The sequence below is a fragment of the Fistularia commersonii genome, chromosome 4 (assembly GCF_037954325.1).
Source record: "Fistularia commersonii isolate RoL2024-O1a breed Wild chromosome 4, RoL_Fcom_v1.0, whole genome shotgun sequence".
Lineage (NCBI taxonomy): Eukaryota > Metazoa > Chordata > Actinopteri > Syngnathiformes > Fistulariidae > Fistularia > Fistularia commersonii.
Window position 1 is genome coordinate 16,721,859 of NC_141287.1, and position 19,138 is coordinate 16,740,996.

Genomic DNA, 19,138 nt, shown 5'->3' on the forward strand with positions numbered 1-19,138 from the left:
ATTCAACTTGCATTTTTCAGTATTGTATGATCCAAGGGGTGCGTCAAGGATAGGATCATCAAAAACTAAAAGCCTCAGAGGAGGCCAGATGTATCTGGTTTCCAAGAGCACTGTAGGAGGACCTGAGCTCATGAAATTCCCCAATAATACTATACATTCTATTTTTGGAAATCTACCACAATACTAAAGTTGATACATCTAAGCCGCAAATTCCGTCACGGAACATTTGTCAGTGTTCATGTCACATCAAATCTTACACTTTACTAGTAGTGTACCGAAATGCATTACCTGAATTTGTAAATCGAAATTCTTAAAAGCGCTAGAAGCTGAATTGGACGATTCCAAATACTCTTGAAGTGGAGTTCAAACTTCAAAATCAGGGCAGGTAGTCTTTCCCTGCATACTAACAGAATTTAGCTTAGTCTGTTTTTACCTTGAGTCACCCACAAAGTTAAGCAATAAAGCAGACCACACATTTAGTAGTTTGTTTTTATTTTGCATATTTAACAAACTTGTGCATTCCAGATTTACAAAAAAACAGTTGTGGTGCAAGCATGTACAAATGCTGGGAGTTGAGCTACAAATTGTTAAAGTAGGGTTCCTTCAGTGTGGGACCTGCTTCATGACACACCCATTCCTTCTTGGAATGGGGTTGCAAGAACAGATGACCAGGAATCCATGCCGACAGAAAGCCACTGTAACGTGCTGAGGTGAAGAGGTGGCAGATGTACAGCAGTTTCCCCCTCTCCTCCAGAAGCACTAATTAAAATTCACGTTGGAAAGTGATTAAAGAGGCTTGAGGGATGTACAGGCATGACACCAGTCATTAGGACGCAGCCTTCTCCTGCTCGATGGCTGCAAGACAATTGACTGGTCAGTCATCTTAGATTCAGTAGTCAAACACCAGACAAGTCCCAGCGACACTTACTTTCTTTGGTTGGCAGAGTGTTTTTCTCTTGGGTCTCAGTCTTTTTCAAGGCGGTCTTGTCAAATGCTGTGACCTCTGAGACGTCAGGTTTGTCAGACATGTTTGCAGAATCTCTAAAAACATTAATAAAATCAAAATTAGCCATGGGTATTTTGTTTCCTTTATACAAAAGGACTAATGCTTGCGCCGTCATGGGGGAAAAAAAAAAAACGATGCATTGTATTCATGCTTGGGATTTGTGTGAGAGGACATGTGCAGCTGAGGAACCACCGCCCTTTAGTACAAACGAACCTATAGCCATGGAAAAGCCGCGGTCTGCATCACGGACAAGCCGTTAACAAAAACAAAAAGCACACGCATTGCATCACTTGGGCAGATTATTTTGGGCCAACGTATTTTAAAAAAAAAAAAAAAAAAAAAAAAAAAAAAGCAACTTTTAGACGTATAAAGCGGCCAACCATTAAGGATGCCCGCTCTATGCGAAGCGGGCTACGCTGGCTCTAAAATTAGCACAGGTTCAAATAAGAACGGATAAGGTTACTTTTGTCATGTTTAAAAAAAAAAAAAAAAAAAAGTTTATAACTCACCGGGCTCTTGTGCGGGATGCGTGAACACAACAAACGTGGCAACAGGAGCAGAGTGACAACGAAACGGGCGGGCGGTCTTTAAATACCGCTCGGTATGCAAATTAATACTGACGTCACGTCAAAACTAAAACAAAAGCGACTGATTATTTTATTTTTTTTTCTTAAGGAGCAATTCGAACGTCGACCGGTGAGTTATAATTCGCATACCCCGATTAAAAAACAAACAAACAAACAAAACAAACGCCTTCCAGAATCGTGGAAAAAACAGTTTTTCGAGCAGCTGCTTCCAATTAAATAAGTGAAGCGGCCACCGTCTGTTCAAGTCGTGTTCACTTCCGCCAACCTTTCAACATTAGATATTTAAAACCAATCTGGAATCGCTCGTTTTACAAAGAAACTCAACTATCGTTGAAAGTTTATGACGAGTGTATCCTCTTGCTCGGTGACTTGCATTTCATATAACCAGTTCAATTCAACTCATATTAGTGGAAGTGTATCATCAGTGACACCATATGGACGAATGAAGTAACAACTTGGCCATTTAGGTACAATTAGTTTACTCTGTTAACTAATTTTACTGTAAACTTATTAATATTATTATTGTTATCATCATAAACCTATAATTATGGTAATATTGATAATAATAATAATGATGATATGGTGGCACTGTGGCTGCCTTAGAGCAAGGGGCTCCCTGGTTCAATTCTGACAGGTGGCCTTTCTTTGTGGGGTTTGCATGTTGTCACCGTGCTTGTTTAGGTTTCCACCAGATTTGCTGGTTTCGCTGGTCCAAATACACGCAAAAGGTTGATTGGATATCCTTTTTTGTTCGGACTTGTAGTATGTCTCCATATGACTGACCAGCAATGGCTGCAAGCCATTGCCCTGGGACACCTGGGTTAGGTTCTGGCACTCTTGCAACCCTTTGTGCAGGTAGGTGTAGTACAGATAAGTGATGCAGATAATGAATTATTATTTTTATTATCATTATCATTATTATTATTATTTTTATGGGTGATGCAGTGGTCAGCGTACCTGCCTCACAGTAGGAAGTACCCTGGTTCAGTTCCCACGGAGGGCCTCTCGGTGTGGAGTTTGCATATTCTCCCCGTGTCTGTGTGAGTTTCTTTCATGTTGTCTTGTTTCTTCCCATAGTCCAAAAGCATTGAAAAGGTTAATTGAAAAAAGGTTGGGAAAATTGCCCAGATGTGCATATAAGAAAGTGAATGGTTGTTTGTCTCTATTTGTGGCCCTGCGATCGACTAGGGACCGGTCGCAGTCTCTGTATCCGGCCTATTTGCCCAATGTCAGCTGGGATACGTTCCAGCATTCCCACAACCCAAAGTGCAGGATAGGCGGTAGATAGACTCAAGATAGACATTTTTATGTTGAGAAATGGTGGATGGTTGGATATCCATTTTATTACAGTTTGTTCCAGTCTATTTTAATCAAGCCACTGTGAATGTAGCGGTATTTAAATGGAAAGCTGTTGTTCAGGCATTCTGAAGGACATGAAAGAAGAATGGTTTTGATTTTATTCTGTTTTAAAATATACGTTACAATCATTATTTGTCAGATTTGAATATTCAGTAGATTACATGGAGATTTCTAAAAATGGAAGTAAATTTATACACATTTGAATTATTCTGACATCGTTATATTGACACACAAATACAAAGCGTCTGCCATGATGTAACAGAAAAGAGGTGTCACGTCTTTAGTTCTCTCATGTTAAATTACAAGCCTATTAATGCTGGACTGGAAAAACAAAACAAAAACATAACATATACCCACAAAAATACACACACCAAAAAACTGTAACTACCAAAACAAGAACAGAGTGACTTTGCATAAGTTCTAAATCAATTTTTTTTCTCGGTGGTGTCATTTGCTTGTGAAGTACGTCTGGTAAGTCTTATTGTACATGACTTGATTGTCCACTCTGATGACATTTCTCAGGTTTTGCCAAAACCAGGGTTCTGCAGCTGCTGTTTTTGGCCACTCTACAACACTTTTCTCACATAGTCTTCTCCGGAGTTGTAAGAAGTGAGAGTACTGCAGTACAGGCTCCAGCATCAACAGTATTATCACATCCACATTTTCGTCAAGCAGTCTCTGATGAGCCAGATACATGGCCATTTTGAAAACACCGGTCTTAACATAGCCCTCTGTTAAGACAAACATGGTCTTGCGGCTGTATCGGATGCTGTGAATGAGATTATCTAACATTGGGACTCCAGGTGTCCAATCCCTCTCCTCCAGACACAACGGAGGACCCTTCTCTCCCTCTTCTTCCAGGTTCCCAATCAGAGTCTTCATCACCCACTCAGAAACATGTGGGTCTTTGGTGTCATAAGTCACAAAGACATCATAAACACTGTCCGATGAGTTCAAATAACTATATCCCTTCAGTTTAGCTTTCACGAAAAGTAGGATGTAGGATGCATCCCAGTAAAATAAATGAGCAACTGTTGCCACGGACATCAAACCAAAAATAAAGGAACTTGTGAAAATGCAGAGCAAGAACGCTTCATTGTCATTTACACACTGGGTAATGTCAAATTCTATCAGAAGTAGGCCCCTTTGGTTTTCTGGCGTTGCGCATTTCACCTCAGTCATCAGTCTAGGGATTTTGATGTCAGTTTTTTCAATCCATAGAATGAAATCTAATGAATCACATGTACACTGATATGGGTTTTTGCTCAAGAGCAAGGTTTCCATAGTATTCCCAGGCTCCAATTCAAAGGTGGACTGATTGACAATTGCCAGTTTGTTGTTGTCAAGATTGAGTATCCCGAGGCTTTTTGCACCCTTTAAGAAACCATTTTCCAAGTGGAATATATGATTATTACTCAAGTCGAGGTAGATCACAGTGCTGGTAGCGTTTGTGTTCATTCCTGTCACATATGTCAAATAATTGTTGCTCAGATCTAAAATTTCAAGTTGATGAAAAGCCTTTAGTTTCTCCCATTGAAAGTTCTTAAGTTTGTTATGACTTAAATGTAATGTTTTGAGTTTTCGAGGCAACAAATTATAGACCCTGTCTGGTATCTTTGCAATGCTATTGAATGATATGTCTAAAATGGTCAGGTTAGTGAGGTTAGTGAAAAGGTGCATGTAGAGATCCTGTTTCCAAAGTTTTCCAAGATTATTATGATGAAACTGGAGTTCTGCCAATGATTGGCTGCACATTTGTTTTGTTGTTAATGTGTAAATGAAGTTATTACTCATATTTAGCACTTTCAGAGAGGACAAGTTTTTCAAAAAATTCAAATTAAGCGTCACCCCATAGGCTTGAAAGTAGTGAGGATTGTAACTGAGATCTAGCACCTTTAGCTTCTGTAATTCATTAAAAGCGGTGTCATGGGCCAGATCAATCCGATTATATGACAGGTCCAGGTATACCAGGTCACTGAGTGCACTGAACTCTGTTCCATTGAGTGCTGCTGAAAATCCATTTTGTGAGAGGTTAAGACATGAAATATTTCCATAGTCATGAAACTGTGCTGAAGAAATGAAGAAAAGATTATTAGAACTAAGGCTCAGCACGCGTCCAGAGTTAAAACACGTTGGCTTAACAAAAGCCTGTGTTGCCTGGACATTCATTTGCTTTGAAGGAGGTTTTAGACTCGCTGAGATGGAGAAGTCCCACTTTTGATTCAGGCCATCAGCTGAACGTTGTTCTTTTACTGATATCGGATGCAGTCGATTTTCTGCAAGATATATGACTTTTAGATGGGTGAAGTTCCTGAAAATATCAGAATCAGACTTTATAATAAAGTTGGTCCCCAAGTTCAGTACTGACAGATTCTTGAGGTTTTGCAGAGGTCTAAGAGTGTCCCGTCTGAGCTCCTGAAATACCAAACCCTCCAAATGCAAAGTTTTAAGTGAACGTAAATTTGAAAAAGCATCCGAAAGATTGAATGTTTTAGGATACTCCTTTAAGAGGAAGTTGAAAGAAAAATCAGCTTTTTCCAGCTTTTGAAGGTATTTTAAAAACTTTGCATCACCAGAAATTACTTTTTGTAAAAAGTTGAATGGGAGAACTAGGGCGCGAAGATTACCCAGACTCTCAAACCAGGAAGAATTCAGGTGGGTCAGTGAGTTTCCACCAAGGTCCAGAGTCTCTAGCTTTATTAGATCATGGAATGCATTATCATGTATTCTAAGAGAACCCATAGGGCAAGAATTACAGGGAAATGGAGCATTTAGACATCTTGGACAGTTACCATTTATTTTAAGGGTTTTTAAATTATATAACCCAGAAAAATATCTCTCAGAAATGTATTGAATGTGGTTTGATTCCAGGCTTAATGTGACTAATGATGGAGGTAAACCTTCAGGAACATGGCTTAAGTTGTCAAAGGACAAATCCAAAAGGTTCAACTTCGTCAATGCTGCAAAAGGATATTCTTTTATGATCAGTGATCTCAAACAGCCATCTGGGAAAAAGCAGTTTCTGGAAAAACAAAGTTTTGTCAAGTTTTTCAGGCCACCAAAGCTCTTGTTATTCAATAACCCGATTCTGTTCTTGTTTATCATAAGGATTTCCAAACTATTAGAGAGATTGACAGGTACTCCAGTCAAGTTATTTTCATTCAGTGTCAGTTCAGTTAACTTTGTCAGATTTTTGAAAGTGTTTTTATCAATAGTCTTAATGCAATTTCTATCCAGTCTGAGAATGGTGAGATTCTTGAATTTAGAAAATGAATCAGCTTTAATATCCTGAATGTTATTTCTTGACAAATTGAGCTCTGTCACGTTACTAGTTATGCCATGTGGGATTTCAGATAGACGGCGCCCTTGACAGTCAAATTTGACAAATGAGCTATTTAGGTCAGTGACATCACATAGGAACTTTGTTGAAATCCGTGGAGGTTTACATCCAGCTGGCCAGATCAGGTGATGGCAACACACACAGAGCAACAGGAAGTGAGTCCAGGATATGAGATTCTAGAGATAAACAACACGATTAGTAAAATTAAGCAACCCGAACTAAGATGTTGTGTCACGACATAAAAACGATATCCAATTGGCAATGACAGGCTTCAAGACATGTCAGCATTTCTGTAGCTGTGTGATGGATCAAGCTACTTGATTTGATACTAAATGACTCCTCTATTTGCTCTTCTTTGAGACTGTCATTTAGACATTGTTCAAGGTTGGAGTCATGGTTGCAAAATTATACTCTTTAAGCAAAACACATTTGGTCACAATGGAAAATCCACTAGTATTAAATATAAATATCTGTTGTCAGAGAATTAACTCTCAATGATATGAACTTAATGGAATTTTTTTGCATGGATTTGTGATAGAAACCATTATGGTAAACAGTAAACAGATTTATGAGCAAAGAAATCTTTACCGTAAAACACATAATTAGATACATGTTTAAAAAAGAAAAGTAAACTGGTCATGCAATGTCATATCACAGTGAGTTTAAAGCCAAAGGTAGGGCATAGAAAAATCAAACTATTGTTACAAATGCTCATAGCTAATGTTATGTATATATTATTCAATTGCAAATTTTCCCCCTGCACGATGAATCAAAGTCTATCTATGCATTGAAATGAACTTAGTATGTGACCTTTTGATCAGTAACTCACCATTGTGCCTTCCTCGTGTTCCTTGAATGATTTGAAAACAAAATGAGAGGTTCAAGACCCCAAATGCCAGAGTGCAAATGCGAGGTATTATGAGTACCCTCTGGCTCGAGCGAAATGTATGATAATGAATTAGTTTTAACAAGACAGAAGTAGAATATGCAAAGCAGAAGTATACCTTTTTCACTTCCCAGTTTCATAAATGACAATTGAATTTACGGTATTCTTTTATAGGCAGGATAACTGGCAGTCATCTGATTGGTCAACGAGAACAGGAAGTCTGAACCATTACTTGTGAAATACTACAATTACTAATATAAACACAGTTATTTTATTTGAATACTGAGATGTTCAGACACCATTTCAAAGAGAAACTTTCAGAAAGGTCTAAAATATGACATTTAAACAACATGTTACACATTTCATTTATTTTTTTAGAGGGTCTCTTTGAAAAGATTGTTATATTGTTTGTGACTTTCAGTTGCCAACACGCTTCTCAGACTGAACCAAAAGTAAGGCTGAGTTCGAGGATTTTTTGGCCACTCGAGGACAGACCGTTTATACAGCCTCTTCCTCAGTCTAAGGTACCTTGAATTACAATGAACTTTCTCCAGCAAGATCAGAACAATTACATCATTCTTCTCATCCATTAGCCTCTGATGGGCCATGTAGAAAGCGGTCTTGAAGTTTCCACTTTTGATATATTTGTTGGTGAGCAGGAACACCGTCCTCTTGCTCCTGTGGATGCTCTGTGAGAGGTTGTCAATCAGGGGACTCCCGGGTATCCAGTCTCGTTCTTCCAGACACAGGGTCAGTGGGCGGTCTCCACGTTCCTCCAAATGGACGCACATCTCCTTGGTCACCCACTCCAACACTGCACTATCTGTTTTGTCGTATATGACGAAGGCATCGTAGATGGTGGTCTGAGAGTTTAATCTTCTGTAACAATTGTACTTGGCCCTGCAAAAGTGGTAGATATACCAGACATCCCACATGAATAGATGGCTCGAGATGGATAGGAAGAGGAAGCTGAGAATAACGGAAGTTGTGAGGATATAGGGAATGATTGTTAAGTAGCTGTGCTGGCAGGCCAGCAGGTCAACTGAGATCACAGGATGGCCGCTTTGTGCACCTGGGGCATCACAGGTAACTTCCGTGCTCAGTCTGGGGATGGTCACTTGGGTCCTGTTTAGCCACAGGACAAATGAAGAGGCATTGCATGTGCAGTGGAATTTGTTTTTGTGCAAAAGTAACTTGTCCATCAGATTCACAACCTCGTCTGGGAAACTGGATTCCTCAATATACGTGATTCTATTAAAACTTAGATCCAGATATTTTAAGCTGTAAGCCTCCTTAAGGAAATCTGGTGTGAGCTTTTGGATTTGATTTCCACGTAAAATCAGCTTTTTTAGAGAATTGGTACTGTTTGACAGCATGGCAGGAACACTGGTCAAGCTGTTTTCACTGAGATCTAAAACTTCCAACGACGGCAGATGTCGCAGATGTATCCAAAGAAAGGACTTTAGTTTGTTGTTCCGGAGGTAAAGCTCAGACAGTTTCTCTGGTAGTCCAGTGAAGACCTCTTGCGAAATGGAATTGAGGTTGTTATGAGAGATGTCAAGGCTCTTTAGTTTAATCAGTTTCTTGAAATAATTGACATATCGCGTGTTACCATCCATCCACAGCCTATCTAAGCGATTGTCTCTGAACTCCAGCTGTTCCAACGATGCACTCTCAAGCTCTGTGTTTGTGGAAGTAGAAATCTTATTGTGGTTCATCCGCAGTGTCTTGAGATTTTTTAAATGCTTTGTAAAGTTTAGCATGTGAGTCAAACCCTCTGACTCAAAATAATGGTTGTTGTTACTGATATCCAAAACCACCAGATTTTCAAGCTCTTGAAATGCAGTGGAATAGAGCATGTCCAGTCGGTTTGAGGAGAAGTCTAGATATTGTAAAGTAGTCAAACCGGTAAAATCTGAACCATTCAGAGTTTGGCTCATTGCATTTCCGGACAGATTGAGGCATCTCAGCCCTGTCAGATCGAAGGATCTCGGATGCAAAAAGAATATGTTGTTTCTGCTCAAATCTAATGCTTGGCCAAACTTACTGCATTCTTTTTTGACTAATGATCGGCGCACACCGAGTTCCTTTTTTTTGAATTTGCAGCTCCGAGCATATTCATCGTATTGGAAATAATGAATTTCCTTAACTTCTCCGTGGTACTGGATCCCAGCTGCCATGGGGGACCAGAGAAGAGGCTCCTCTCCCCCTCCAGAGAAACCAACAGCATCTTTCTCAGCAGTTGTAGAAGATATTTTGTTATCAGAGAGACTTATCACTTTAAAGCTTTGCAAATCAGCTATCAGGGTGGTAAGATTTGTCATTTTAATGAAGTTTGTACCCAAATCAACTACCTCTAGCTGTGGTAGGCATTTTAAAGGCCTTATGCTCTCTGGTCTCAGTTCTTGAAACACAAGGCCCCTCAAACGGAAAATTTTAAGAGATTTTAGCATGCAAAACTGTTTACTCAGTTGCAGAGTTTTGGGATATTTCTGTAGCTCGTAGTTAAATGAGAGGTCCAATTCTTCCAGTCCGCCCAGAGAACGAGGGAAGTTGATGTTTCCTATTGTTTTTGCTAAAAAGTTTGATGAGAGATCAAGCTCTTTTAGCTTGGTTGTGTTTTTGAACCATTCAGATGGCACATATCTTAAAGAGTTACTGTGCAGGCGCAGTTTCTTGAGTTTTTTAAGCATTCTAAAAGCTCTGTTATTTATTTGAAGGGGTGCATCATTCGGGCATGGATTGCACACATAAGGAGCATTGTAACAACGAGGACAGTTTCCACTGATGTCCAGAATTTCTAAGTTTGTTAAATTTTTAAAATGCTCCTCTGTTACTACTTGAATTTTGTTGTTGTAGAGGTACAGCTCCTTCAGACTTGTGGGGAGCTGGGGTGGAATAGATGACAAATTATTTGCTTTTAGGGACAAAAGTGTTAAATTTTTAAGCTGCAGAAATGCACCGTCCTCTATGATGTAGGAATTATTGCATGGGTTACGATAATAACAATTTTGACCGAGGTAAAGCTTTTCTACATTACTAATCTTGGAAAGGTTCCTTTTAAACATTCGATATATGTGATTCACTTCCAGACTTAACAGGAGAAGATTTGAAGGTAGGCCCTGAGGAATTGCATTGAGCTGGTTCCCATCCAGATACAGTGCTCGCAGATTCTTCAGGCTGGTAAAGGTATCATCGTCTATAGTTACACTTTTGGTGCACATATTGTCCTTTGGGCCAATTTTAATGGGCACACAATTGCATCTCATGTCAATCTCTGTTAGGTTACGGAGATTGTGAAAAGAGGTGGAGTTCAAAGCGGGGATATGGTTGATGGTGAGAGTCAGATTGGTGGTGTCTCTTGGGATGTCATGAGGAATATCTATGAGGCCCCTTGCAGTACAGTCCACTGTCACCACACTTCCGTTACGAGCCTCTTTGACCTCACACGGCAGGGTTTTGGGATATGAAACTTTGGCATTTGGCAGGAAGGGGCAACTGAACAAGAGCAGCACTGCAATACACATCTGTATGGAAACAAACACAGCCTTCTGAGAAATGCATGAGGATGTGAGGGTAATTATAAAAGTAGAAGAAAAAAAATAGTAAGCATTGCACAAGTTGCCAACAAGATGATCACATTTCTATCAGCAGATGCTCTGACATATAATAACGGAAGCATTTTTTCCTGGCCTTCTTATGGTCAATCTTCCTCACCACATAGTAGGAACAACTATTCAGTATATGTAGAAAGATCGATGACTCTTACCGGGTAGAAGAACATTCTTCAAGAGACGGGTTATTAGTCCGGCAGCAAGATCAGTTGGATTTCAGCAGAAATGAATGTGTTGCTTCCGCGAAGAACGTGAAAGTAACAGGTGCTTTTGCTCCCACAGTTGGTATATTTACTCAGCATCACTTCCCCTTAGTCAAAAACCACAATTGTTTCTCATTTAACAGCTAATTCATTTGTGTTTGGAGTGTAATGTAAAAAAAAAAAAAAGAAATAAAATAAATATTTTTTTATTTTTTCTTCCCAATGTCAGGTCTCAATCATTGAGTTATTAGGTGGTTTAGGGATCCACATGAACCAGCATAAATGGTATCCAGTGTTTAATATAAAGACAAGGGTGGCTTGGGACTTCATAAAATAAGTTTGGGTGTTTCACCTTAATTTCGAGACACCTAATAAAAATTACAGAAAAGCAAACAAAGCAAAAGGCAAAACAATGCCTGATTCACCCCCTTCATACACAGATGCACAAACGTCATGCAATTTTCTGCTTGTCTATTCTAACTTGACAGCAGATTACAAAGTGAAATGGGCCATCATCATCATTAATGCAAAAAGCATTACCAACACTCAGGCCTGAGTAAATGGTAAAATTATGAATTATTAAACATTGTTATAAACTTAGACTTTGGTCAAGCATTTCATATGAATAATGCAATTTTAAGAACAAACTTACACAACCTCAAAAAGTCATTCTGTCAGCTTTACTTATTCTGTTGTGTTGCTGCAAAAAGCAACCGAAACAGAATTAAAGGTTATAAATGTGCATCATCTAAATAAAATCTAGCATTATGTAACATGTTTGTGATATAAAAAGGAAGAAAGTGAATAGACAATGACAACTTTGAGATAGCAGTTTTCAAAGTTTTAATCTCTTTAATCATCTTGACAAAATAAGAGTAGAGTGTACACAGTGCCCATTTGTTAAGAATGCATTAAATTAAGGTGAATCCAACAAAGAGTTTGTGCACAACTTTCATACCTTCATTCAATGATGATAGCTTTTCTTGTGCATGATTTATCCAGAGCTCTCTCTCTCTCTCTTTCTCTCTCTACACACACACACACACATGTATGTATGTATGTATGTATGTATGTGTGTATGTGTGTGTGTGTGTAATATTTTTACAATTTATAAATAATGTACTAAGGTTGTGATAATCTCTATACCCAGCCTCTAATATAATGAATAAACAATTTAAATAATCTTTATGATAGGATATTAGATAATGTTCTTGGGCATAGGGTCAGAGGGTACTAATTAGGAAGAGGCCATAAATCTATTTAAAATTTGATGATTGTTATACTTTTCTTAACATATTAAAATACTGTGTACACAAGGCAATATTTTTCTCCCAGAGCCATTCACATTAGCTTTACCTTTTATGTATGGCTTACGGACAAAATTAACAGCGGTTTATTTGTTGCGTAGTGTTTTCAGCAACTGACCCAGTGTGTTTACAACAGCAGACATGGTGGCAGAGTGATGTGTCAATGCATTCACACTTTGATCATTGGTGGAGTTTACAAAAGCAGCCTCAGCAGCTTTCAGCACACAGACATAGTTCATGACAACCTCATTCACTTTGGCTACCACCTGACGGGGCTCCAACTCCGCGCCCAACCCTTCTACTAATGACATACAGGCTTGTGATAGGCAGCAGAGTGCATGGAAGCTGTGTGTCAGGGTGAGCAGTAACTCCTCTGGGCTACTGACCTCCTCAGCCATTTGGCTGCAGGCGCCACTCAACACTTTGGCCTGCATGAAAAGCAGCTGGGAGAGTGTTCCCATGTCCTCTTTGTTGACCCGTGACCTCTCACCTCCAGATATGTTGCCTGTGCTGAAACGCAGTAAGCTACTCATCTCTAAGGCATCTTTCCGTGCAAGTGCGAACCCTCTCTGAAGGCTGTAGGTTTTTCCCTTCATAGAATTTACATGGGCTAACCTTGCCTCGAGGGTCATACCATTCATAGCAGCGACCATATTACTCTGTTCAGAGTTAGATTGTGCTTTCAAGACAGTGTTTTCATCACTGCAGGAAGCAACAGAGAACAGAAGCTGTGAGGGCTTCTCTGCATCATCATCGCAACCTTTTTTTTTCTTTCTCCGTAAGAAGCAGACACTAAATGGGCGGTAGCACCTCCACGACCCTGTGCTCAGCCTCGGTGTAGTTGTCTCTTTCGGCAAAGGGGATGCGTCTCTAGACGGTTGCCCGCCTGTTGAATTCAAAGTGACTGAACCCTGGGAAAAACTCTTGAGTACAGTTTTGGTGGAGTAAGTCCCCCATTCTGTCTGGGACTCTTGTTGCTGAAAATTTTGTCCACCGATCGTCCCTGTGAGTGAGGCTTTGGTCTTCTCCAGCAGCGCCTCCAAGCTCCTGTAGCCTGGCATTACGGTGCTCCAGCTTCTCCTGAGCGTCTGAGACCTTCGCGGCTTCCTGAGGCTGCCTGTTATAAGGTCACATGAAAATCCACTTGAGGGGAAAGCCAGGGTATGTGGGTGGGGCTCCGGTCCGGCCTGTGTTAGCCCACTGGACACTGTGCTTCTTATTGATGATGATGGTGACATGATTTTGATGGTGGTTCCGGCCTCATAACACAGACTTAAAGATGACTCTCGCCCAGCCTTAATCCATTGTGTGCAAGCTACACTAGGGGTAGCAGGAAAACAAAGACAGTTGTTAAGCATCTACACACACCCTGTGTGCAGTGGCATCATTCTAGAAAGATCGAGTTATCGAAGCAACAATGGCGGATATTGTGTCTTTATGTGTATGTGTATATATTTATGTGTGTGTGTATATTTATCAATACACTTTAAAATCCGTATAGAAAATGATTTTGTGTTGTATTATTTTGTCAGTCCAGCTGAATTAAAAGTTCGTTTGTTTGTTCATATTTGACCAAAACTAAGTCATGACATTGTTGTCGGGATGCCTGAGGCCAAAGATCACAGGGGTTTCAAAACCTTGGGAAAACAAAACGAAATGCATTTACACGGATGACAATCTGATATTTAGCCATTAATTCCTAACAATTTGAGGGTGACTTTGGTTCATCCATTCACACATCCATTAAAATCAAGATTGATTTAGTTTTACCTGTGGTTTCTTTAATCTTGGGCAATCTGTGATTGTTATCCCTGGAACTCCCGAACCCAGGCTCAGCATTATTAGCCGCGTGGATCTTTCTCAGCAGAGTAGGGTCCATGGAATGACCTACCTTCCCCTGGCCCGGGAGACCATAAGCTTTTTCTTCACCAGTTACATAACTCAGCCCCTTGAGCGTGGACTCCGATAGTCCGTGCATATTGTCTGTGACACAAAGGGGAGAATCCATGGGAGTGACACAGCTGCTACCGCCTGTGCTACAACCGGCATCTATAGAGGAACTTTGTGAACTCTGGAGTGAATGCATGCCCTCACTCTGTATGGATGACATGCGTTTGCTCACATGGTATTCATACAGTCTTGTTACATCTTGTTCTGATGGTGGGATCTTAATTTGCGGCTGCTCATCATCCTGTATAGATTCATCTCCCTCCGCAGGGCCTGGCCCTTTGGAAGTAGAATGGAGATGGACATTTGACTGTTGGCTTCTTTCGTCAGAGTCCTTCTTCTCGCCCCTAACTGTCAGTCTGTCTGTGTGTGAAGCCTGTGACTCATTCATACATTCCAAGGAGGGACTGTCTTCCACTTTGGTCCCAGATGCTCTCTGCTGCCATTTTTGTTGCCTGTCTTTAAAGTGAGTCCTGCCCAGATCAAGTTGGTTCATGTAGTAGGAATCTCTCACAGTGAATGCGTTATACTTCCCCACAAGATGAGGGGGCTCCTCTTTAGTTGACTCTTGAGAGGACGAGTGAGCTGTATCACCGCTATCACGCTGGATTCTGCTTTTTGACTCCCTTTGCTTTCCTCTTTGTCTGCTCATTAGTGAGCCTATGTGCATCTTGGTAAAGTATTCACTGACTGACTTTGTTTCCATTGTCTCCGGCTCCATCTCACCACCGTCTGAGTGGAAGAGCTGGGAGGAGGTAACAGCAGAAGATTTCACCTCCTCTTCCTGGGGGCCCTGAGCAGGCGTCAAAACCCCTGCCATACCATCTCGGAGAGCGGCGGCCTCAATATTTTCTTCGGGTGCGACATGGTATCCCTCTGTCACAGAGACATGCATCTTCAGGTGGTTGTCCGGGTGCCTCTGAGCGGCTGCCAGCTCCGAGCTCTCGGTCATCTCAGAGGAGTTGGTTTCGTTGCCTGAATCTGAGGACTCGGGACTAAAAGCCCGTGATATTTCTACACCTGTGTCCCACAGAAAGACAAAACACAGAAATAATAGGATGAGTCATTTTAAGTCAACAGGAGATAATGCATGTTAGTAAGTTAGAAAATTAAGTGTGCTTTGGAATAACACCGTATTAATGCACAGTGGTACCTCAAAGTGATTTTGCAAAATATTAAAAACTACAACAATTCGTTGTGCTTGGCAAAAAAAAAAACACAAACAAAAGAAGCAAAGCAGTAATGGATCTCTTAATCCATGCACAGAGCTAATGGTTTAGAAATCTTTGCCAATGACTTTCGAGCAAAAGTAATTATGTAAGCAGGGGATACAACTCTATATTTCACTGCCATTATCATTTGGGGATAGCCTGGTGCTTTAAAAAGGAATTACAACCCTCTTTAAGTCTGAACACAATAACACATACTACTTCAAATTTAGCCATTGGTAAGCTCTGTCCAGTGTGCGCTTTTTAAACATTGACAAGCCCAAATGCCCAGAAAACCATGACAGTTAATGGGAAATCTCAGTAATATTAATCATTGCTCAACTCTTTGTCTAAATTTCAATTTAAAAAAAAAAACATGCCAGTTTTTTGTACCTCCACATAATGATGTATGGTAGTATGAAATTATTTATTATAAATGTGAATTATAGCTGATGGAAAAGGGCAAACTATTGTAAACATTTGGATGCATATAATTCATTCATTCCGTCACTCATTCATTATTTCTACGGCTTATCCTGGGTTCAGGGTTGAATTGGGGCTGGAGCCTATTCCAGCTGTCAGTGGGTATGAGGTATGGTTTTTCCCTGGACCAGATGCCTTTGGCTATCAGGGTCACATATAGAGAAAAAAAAAAGCATTCACTCTTTCATTCACATGGTTTGGCAAATACAGTTAGCCTACTGTATGTTTTTGGACTATGGGAGAAAACTGGAGAACCTGGATGAGACCGGATGATAAAGTGAAAAATGTTGAAGACATCACGCCATGCACCGACAGTTCATAATGCAATGTCACATTCCATGTATTATATATTAACCTGAGAATAATTAAAGATGATTGATGGCATTAAATCATGATTTGGTTTATTCCCATACTGGCAACAAGTGACCTAACGTGGCATCGAATGATATATGATAAGACAAACATGTTTCTAATGATAGAAATAAACAAGCAAACAAAAAATGGGAAACAGTGTAGATATGAAGAAAATAAAAGACATATGAAGGTACACAAAAATGAGTGAAGAAATACTCGCACAAATGGAAATATAGAACAAAATGGGCTTTATTGAAAAAAACAAACAACAACAAAATCAAAAGTGAATGGCTGGATTGTGTGTGATGTTAATGAATGAACGTTACAATAGTAAAAGAAGAACCTGCGCTACTCTCGGACTGTGACGGACTCTGTTCTTCAGATGCTGCAAGGGCCTCAAGAGCCTTCAATGTGGAGACCACCGCATCGTCCAGGGGCTCCCCCTGGTCATTTCCTTGGTGACCGGGCACTGAATCTATGAGAGACACTGGAATATCATGACTGCTCCCCTGGGCCACATTTCCAGCCCCCTGCTGCTCCTCTTCATCAGAGCTGTCCCTGAAGCCAGGAGGAGGAGCAGCAATGGCGAGGTTAAGCGAGTGCAGCAGTACGTCGTTGTCCTCCTCGTCGTTCCCCTCCGGTGGAGGAGGGAGGGAGGTCAAGTCAATGATGTCATCACTAGATCCAGAGAGTGAGAGTAATGTAGGCTTGTCAATGTCACTCATCACCATGTCCTCCTCACAGCTGATGTCATCCTCATCCTCTGCATCATCCGTTGTCTCAGCATAGCAGATATCGTGCAGCAGGGGCTCCTCGATGCATTCAGTGGGACCAAAGATTTTGGTGGAGTACTGATACCCATCTCCATCTTCTATGGCATCCACCATCTTATAATCATCCTCTAGACGCCTGTACATGGGGCCATGATTGTCTATAATTTCAGGACTTTCATCCATCAGTCTCTGGTAACCCAGATTTTGGGGATTTACACTGTCTAGGGGAGGGTCACCAAATATGAAGGAGACCTTTGCACTCCTAGAGGAGTCCTGGGGTTTTGGTCTTGGTACATTGAGGTATGTTTGAGAATACGGGATCTGGCAGCACTCGACTCTTTCTGACATGTGTATTGGGTACTGAGACTGGTGAATCTCGGTTATGTAGACCGGCTGGTCTTCGTATCTCCCGTGGTCGATGAATTCGCACTCGTGGTTGGATAAGTCTTGGCTGCACCTCTGGTTGTGTCTGTCTTCATGCCCTTTATGAGGTGTACTATAGGTACACTCAATTGGCGGGTAGCTTTGCTTTATTCTCGCACCATGGCCTGCAGAGAGAAACCGAATATGTGAAATTAAACAAAATATGCTCTGATGTATCATCTTTTAATCTTTTCATATGTTTGTATTTCCTCACTATCTTTGTTCTTGGCCACATTGAAGATGGAACGGCGAGAGTCCACCAATAATCTGTAGTAGCCAGCAGTCAGACAGGCCAGATTCATCGCATCAACAGCCTCCATTAAGAGAGTGATGGGCTGTGAATGAGGCAGATAAGCAGATGACAATGAGCACAAAAGAAGTGACAAAGCCTGGAACAGAATGAGCTAATAATGACTGTTACACTGACTGGATACAGCCAGTAAACAATTGCTTTCATTTTGAAAATAACTGAACATTTTGTAACCTTTACATCCAGGACATGCAGCTCCACTCGGACCCTGTTCTCGTCCTCCGTGTACATCTCAATGCGATTGACATGACTGAAATCTGCCAGGAGTGCCACCAGGTTGGTTTTAGTATTGATCACATGGCTGATTCCGTATTTCGGACCCACCAGTAAAGTCACTTCTGTGTGCTTCTCGCCTTGCTGTAAGAGATTTGGCATCAATATTATATTGCACTTCTTAGAGAATGTCATGCAACTTCTGGCTACATGACATCTTTTGTTGCCATAGAATTACTTTTTTTTATTAATGGTAAAATCGTGCTTTTACTTACAATTAGTGTGGATTTAAAAACCCGCCCTCCATAGAGCCTCAGGTCACTGAGATATTTAAGATAATGGACTTTTGCCTGCAAGGCAGTCAGCTGTAATAGAGAGGTGACTGGTGAAAATTACATAGAACTTGACATAATTAATGGGGTATTCTCAGTGATATGTACTTTCTGTCCGGTACTTTCTATCCGTGTCACAGTAAAACACACTGTGCTACATTGAAAAAGCAAAAACCAACAAGAATTAGATTGAAACTCAATAGTCCACCAGAGGATGCTCACGAGTCTTTTTCTACATTGCATATTGCAAAGTGACAATGTGCACACGAGGATGAAACAGAAGATGAGGAGGATAGACATGGTCTACCTTTTTACCAGGCGGTACTAGGTTCTGGTTAGTTTTCAGGATGTGAGTAAGGGCTTTTTTGATGTTCTTCTCTTTCATGCTTGACAGCACAGCAGGGGGCAGGAACAATGCCAGACCCCACTCCTTCCTAAACACACACACACACACGCACACACGCACCACATACACACATGCAAGTCAATGGTCAGATGTATCACCTAACAAAATGTAAGAGTCATCATTCTGGATCAAGTTACTTCCAGAAGTAGTGCAGTTTTCACTTGAAAAAGCAGCTGATATTTTTATTCTGTGGCATTTCAGCACTACAACACTGCTGCAATTATTATTATTTAAAATTCTAAAAATTCAAAATAGTATATCTATTAAATTATATTTCATACAATACAATGAAACTTTTTTTTTCAATCGTTTTACATATTGTTATAGCATGAACAAATTAATGTTAGAAGATGTTCAACATGGCGTAAGTAAGAACCTGGTGTACTT

General features: G+C 40.5%; 4 protein-coding genes across 8 annotated transcripts in view; all 4 read right to left on the reverse strand.

Moving 5' to 3' along the window:
• Positions 1–475: 475 nt before the first annotated feature.
• On the reverse strand, positions 476–1,658 carry tmsb4x (thymosin beta 4 X-linked). The gene is made up of 3 exons (XM_086145626.1): positions 1,516–1,658; positions 929–1,041; positions 476–855 (listed from the first exon to the last, which is right to left on the reverse strand). The coding sequence occupies exons 2-3, from the start codon at positions 1,026–1,028 to the stop codon at positions 827–829; spliced, it is 129 nt and encodes a 42-aa protein (XP_086001752.1). The 5' UTR covers positions 1,029–1,041; positions 1,516–1,658; the 3' UTR covers positions 476–826.
• Positions 1,659–3,032: 1,374 nt separating this feature from the next.
• Positions 3,033–7,215, reverse strand: tlr8a (toll-like receptor 8a). The gene is made up of 2 exons (XM_086145622.1): positions 7,122–7,215; positions 3,033–6,468 (listed from the first exon to the last, which is right to left on the reverse strand). The coding sequence occupies exons 1-2, from the start codon at positions 7,122–7,124 to the stop codon at positions 3,400–3,402; spliced, it is 3,072 nt and encodes a 1,023-aa protein (XP_086001748.1). The 5' UTR covers positions 7,125–7,215; the 3' UTR covers positions 3,033–3,399.
• Positions 7,216–7,344: 129 nt separating this feature from the next.
• On the reverse strand, positions 7,345–15,441 carry LOC147234926 (toll-like receptor 7). The gene is made up of 2 exons (XM_086145623.1): positions 15,433–15,441; positions 7,345–10,705 (listed from the first exon to the last, which is right to left on the reverse strand). The coding sequence occupies exon 2, from the start codon at positions 10,703–10,705 to the stop codon at positions 7,553–7,555; it is 3,153 nt and encodes a 1,050-aa protein (XP_086001749.1). The 5' UTR covers positions 15,433–15,441; the 3' UTR covers positions 7,345–7,552.
• LOC147234927 (FERM and PDZ domain-containing protein 4-like) overlaps positions 11,822–19,138 on the reverse strand; it is a 38,147-nt gene continuing 30,830 nt past the window's right edge. For all 5 annotated transcript variants that reach the window (XM_086145618.1, XM_086145617.1, XM_086145619.1 and 2 more), the window contains 7 exons: positions 18,653–18,779; positions 18,289–18,378; positions 17,975–18,157; positions 17,705–17,825; positions 16,638–17,615; positions 14,073–15,269; positions 11,822–13,617 (listed from right to left, as the gene is read on the reverse strand). In XM_086145618.1, the coding sequence (XP_086001744.1) occupies positions 12,389–13,617; positions 14,073–15,269; positions 16,638–17,615; positions 17,705–17,825; positions 17,975–18,157; positions 18,289–18,378; positions 18,653–18,779 (3,925 nt within the window). In that variant the 3' untranslated portion in view covers positions 11,822–12,388. The remainder of the gene's footprint in view (positions 13,618–14,072; positions 15,270–16,637; positions 17,616–17,704; positions 17,826–17,974; positions 18,158–18,288; positions 18,379–18,652; positions 18,780–19,138) is intronic.

Excerpts from the sequence above, each read along its gene's own strand:
- LOC147234926 (XM_086145623.1), bottom strand. The coding sequence starts at position 10,705 with ATGTGTATTGCAGTGCTGCTCTTGTTCAGTTGCCCCTTCCTGCCAAAT.
- tmsb4x (XM_086145626.1), bottom strand. The coding sequence starts at position 1,028 with ATGTCTGACAAACCTGACGTCTCAGAGGTCACAGCATTTGACAAGACC. Across the intron at positions 856-928 it reads CACTCTGCCAACCAAAGAAA|CCATCGAGCAGGAGAAGGCT; the intron begins GTAAGTGTCGCT and ends ATTGTCTTGCAG.